This window comes from Vicia villosa, linkage group LG3 (assembly GCF_029867415.1).
Source record: "Vicia villosa cultivar HV-30 ecotype Madison, WI linkage group LG3, Vvil1.0, whole genome shotgun sequence".
NCBI lineage: Eukaryota > Viridiplantae > Streptophyta > Magnoliopsida > Fabales > Fabaceae > Vicia > Vicia villosa.
In genome coordinates this window covers 138,386,589-138,390,799 of record NC_081182.1, presented here as the reverse complement: position 1 = coordinate 138,390,799, position 4,211 = coordinate 138,386,589, and the positions used below count along the sequence as shown (strand labels likewise).

The 4,211-nt window shown below is 41.2% G+C and overlaps 1 protein-coding gene across 1 annotated transcript; it reads right to left on the bottom strand.

Moving 5' to 3' along the window:
* Nucleotides 1-222: 222 nt before the first annotated feature.
* LOC131659047 (uncharacterized) lies at nucleotides 223-2,280 on the bottom strand. Its single transcript, XM_058928288.1, has 3 exons — nucleotides 1,416-2,280; nucleotides 651-1,298; nucleotides 223-242 (listed from the first exon to the last, which is right to left on the bottom strand). Exons 1-3 carry the CDS (start codon nucleotides 2,278-2,280, stop codon nucleotides 223-225), a joined length of 1,533 nt encoding a protein of 510 aa, XP_058784271.1.
* Between the last annotated feature and the right edge of the window lie 1,931 nt (nucleotides 2,281-4,211).

Below are 4,211 nucleotides of genomic sequence, written 5' to 3'. Positions count from 1 at the left end.
CAGCTTGATTCTGTTCGAAGTGGTCCATGATCCTTTTCTGATTGTTCCTGGTACGGTACGGATGTAAGGAAGTCAGCTTTGTCGTTGAAGCAGAAATCTGATGCTGAAAGGGACCCCAATTAGTTTCTTGTACAATAACCTGAAAATGCAATGTGATAGTGTGAATGTATGAGTGCATGTGTGCGTATGACGTGATGTGCCATTTTTAGAGTATCCAAGATCTCAATATTGATCTAGAATAGCTAACAACGTGATAGAGGACAAGCATTAAGAGAAACAAAGGAACTAGTTCTTTTTCATTCATAACAGAAGTTTAAACTTGGGCGAGACCATACATCAACAAGATAGTTCAACAAAGAAAAAATAAAGGACCCCATCCAACAAGTCTAGTGGTGGTCAAGACATACAGACTCAACATCAATCCATCTGAGTATAAAATAGAGGTCCTCCTTGTCTGAAGTGCTCATCACTCCACTTCTTGGTCTCATCAAACAGTATCTTGGTTGCCTTCCTATCTCTTCCTTTGACTAAGCTTTGGATCACCATGTCCTTTTGAAATAACTGCCCATCTAGCTTCTTGCAGCACTCCCTAAGTTCGTCACATCCTTTGCATTCTGGGAGATAAGCCTTCTCAGGTGTGTTCTCCATACCCATCATTTGATCTCTGAGCTTGGCATTCTCTTCTGTTACTCGGGCAATACGGAGGTGACTTCCTTTCAACTGAGTCTCAACTGCCATTCTTTGGGTGGTCTCTTCTTCCAGTTTTTTTTTCAGACTCTTCACTTCAGCTCTAGCCTCCTTTTCTATCTTGAGTTTATAAGCCTTCAAGTCTTCTCTGTATTCTTGCTTGAGTTTCTCTTCTGCCTCTTTTATGGCCCTTTTTATGATCTCCCGGTGATCCTCAACAACAACAGTAGTATCTCTTTCACCCTTTTTCGTTCTAGCCCTCTTTTGAACTCTGGAAGATCCTTCCTTCAGCATTTTGGCTTTGTGTGTCAACTCATTCTTTTCCTGGTCTACAAGATAATGTTTTAGTTGCGCGTCGGAACTCTTTTCATGCAACTGGGGGCCTTCCATATTCGCTTGGATGCAATTCTCAATAGGCATAGTGGCAGTTGGAACCTCAGGTGGTTGCTCGTACAATGGGTTAACCTTCGGGAAAGGCAACAGGCGATCTTTAACTCTTTCTTCGACCCAATTTATATAGGCTTGGTTGGCAACGGCATTCTTCTCACCTAGCGAAGTCTGGTCATCTGTGTGGATGCTATTCCAGGCGCTTCTTACTTTTTTCAATCCCTCTGGATCAGTTCCCTTCTCAAAGCAAACGGATTCGAATATCTCTTTGTCCAAAGGCTTGTTTTTAAGTGCAAAACCCAACTGACGTAGCGCTAGCTTAGGATTATAATTTATAACACCTCTCGTTCCTATGAGGGGAACGTTGTCAAAAGTGCCACAACTAGTTATAACTTCCTCTATGCCCATTCCGATAGGACACCAGGCAATGTCGTTTGCAGTAAGACCCATGATCCTTTGAGGCCATTTCTGTGAGTCTTTCGTCGTAACAAACGGCCCAATTTTAGGCAAGTGTGAAGTGAACCACTCATATAGCAACGGTAAACAACCCCCAACTGATCCTTTCTTCCCATACCTGGAATGAATGGTATAATAAGTATCTGCTAAAAGAGTGGGCACAGGATTTTGATCCATGAAGAGGCAAACAGCAGTTAGATCGACGAAATTCGGAATATTCGGGAACAGCACCAAACCATAGATCATAACGGCTAGGAGAGCGTTGAATTCTTTCCATTTCTTCTCAACAGCAAGGGCGTCGGCCTTCTTTATCAGAAATTTCACATGGAATCTGTGGGTTCCACCATTAGGCTTCCAGTTACCTGTAACGTCCTTCATGCTCAAATAAAGAGCACCAGCAATTCGGTCCATTCTTGGCTTCTCAGGTACACACACAAAAGGGATTTTACGTTGAACCTTAATCTTGAGAATGTCAGCATACTCTTCAAGGGTAGGAGCCAGTTGATAGTCTCGAAAGGTGAAACAGCGTAGCTCAGAATCATAGAACTGAAGAAGCGTGTATAGAGCCCATTCATCAATGTGAGAAGTCAACATGTGCAAGATATGGCCATACGTCTTTCTGAACTCATCCAAGTTATGCCCAGTAACTAAAGTGCTCAACTGAATCAGATGTGTCATATCCTCACGAAAGAAACTGCAGGTGAATGTACGCTTAGTAGCCTCTTTGGTAGCGGTCACGTTGTTAGCCATCCTGGATGAAAAGTAATAACCTCAGATACCCTGAAAAATGGCATGCATATGAGAGATAATACTATTTTTTTTCTTTTTCTTTTTTTTATCTCTTTTTCTTTTATTATATCTTTTCTTCTCTTTTTTTTTTGGAAATTAAATATGCCATGATGAAAATGATGCAATGGAGGTTCTCCCAACATGGGAGAATCGTTGTGTTGTCTCTGAGCAGAATCGAATGTCATAAGGTCAAAGGTCCGGCATATGTGCCACACAGCCATAAGAACAATAGTCACCAACAGAACAAAATAGTCACCAACGGTACCTGTCATGTATATCCCTCCCCACTCACAGGTGAATCTAGACACGGACAAGTGGTCCCTAATGGTCGCCAGGAATTTCGAACAAACAATGAGAGCGCCTGCCTACGGCAATAAGCATGCCGGACAGAGATCGCCCCACCGAGTTCTCTCCTGGTTGTGGTATGTTATGCCAACTCTACATGCCAGGCGCCACGAGAGCCAACATAACTATCCACACTAAACTAAGTGTATACTCGGTCTGGGTAATGGACCTTTTACCTCACAGAATCATCCCACCCAACCTGCAAACAGAGAAAATATGTGGCCCCCACGGGGACCCATAATATAGTCCAGATGCATGCGGAAAGTAAATATGATATGCAAGAAAGAAATAAACATGATATGCAAGCATATATACAGGATGTACACATATAAATAAACAAAGAAACACCCAATAAAATGAAACAAACAAAGGCTAGGATCGACTCGCTAAGAATGAACCAGCACAGGTCTATCAACATCCCCAGCAGAGTCGCCAGCTGTCGCACGCTCGCGAAAAATGAACAGAGTCGCCACCAATATATTTATCCCATAAGGGAAAGGAATACCAGGAAACCTAACAAAGTAAAGAACAGGGTCTAGCACCCCTCACGCACATCGTACTCGATGGTATCCACCTATGTTTGTTTCTATCTAAAGGGTGTGTACTATGTCTAGGTCTATATGCGAATGAAGGCAAAAATGTAGGGAAAATAAAGAATTGTACTCGCACGGGCCCTACCCCACTGCCTACGTATCCTTTTCAGGAATCAGAGTTACCGTAGCTCGGCTCAATATTTTCTGTTTGTTTTTATGTTTTTTAGTTAGGCGGAGTTAACGTTCGCGCTCTTGCATAAGGGGACGGCCTACGATGCGTTCGAGCGGAAATAACAATGCCCTTAGGTGCCAATGAGGGAAAAGAAAAAAGAAATGATTGGTTTGTGTCTTTTAGGTTAGATGGGTGATGAACAGTTCCCAATACCGGACCACTCGCCACTTTTTCTACTTTGTTTTAATTTGAACCATTGTTAGGTGTTTTAAGTGTTTTTGGTTGTGTAATTTTTTAAGGGGAATTTGTTTGCAAGTTGAATCACATAAAAGTGTATAACGGTAGAGAAACAGATTAGGGAATGAATCCCACTCATCTCTCTTCCGTTATATAGTGTTCGAGAAACAGATTAGGGAATGAATCCCACTCATTTCTCTCCCACTTAAGCGATTAAGAAACAGATTAGGGAATAAATCCCACTCATTTCTTATAGCGATCGAGAAACAGATTAGGGAATGAATCCCATTCATTTCTCTCCCACTTAAGCGATTAAGAAACAGATTAGGGAATAAATCCCACTCATTTCTTACTCGCTATTAGTAAAGTGTGATTCCCGTCTTCTGTTTATTAAGTGTTTTAAAAGTTGAAAAGAAAAAAGAATGAAATGGGGCACTAATTCTAAATTCTAATCTAAGTTGTCTAAGGGACCAAAATAATAAAAGCTATACAATTTATTAAAGGAAAACTATACATGGGATAGGTAAAGGAAATCGATATATGACAAATAAAGTTGAGAACTATAACAAGTAAATGGTATTCACAAACACACATACATCAATTAA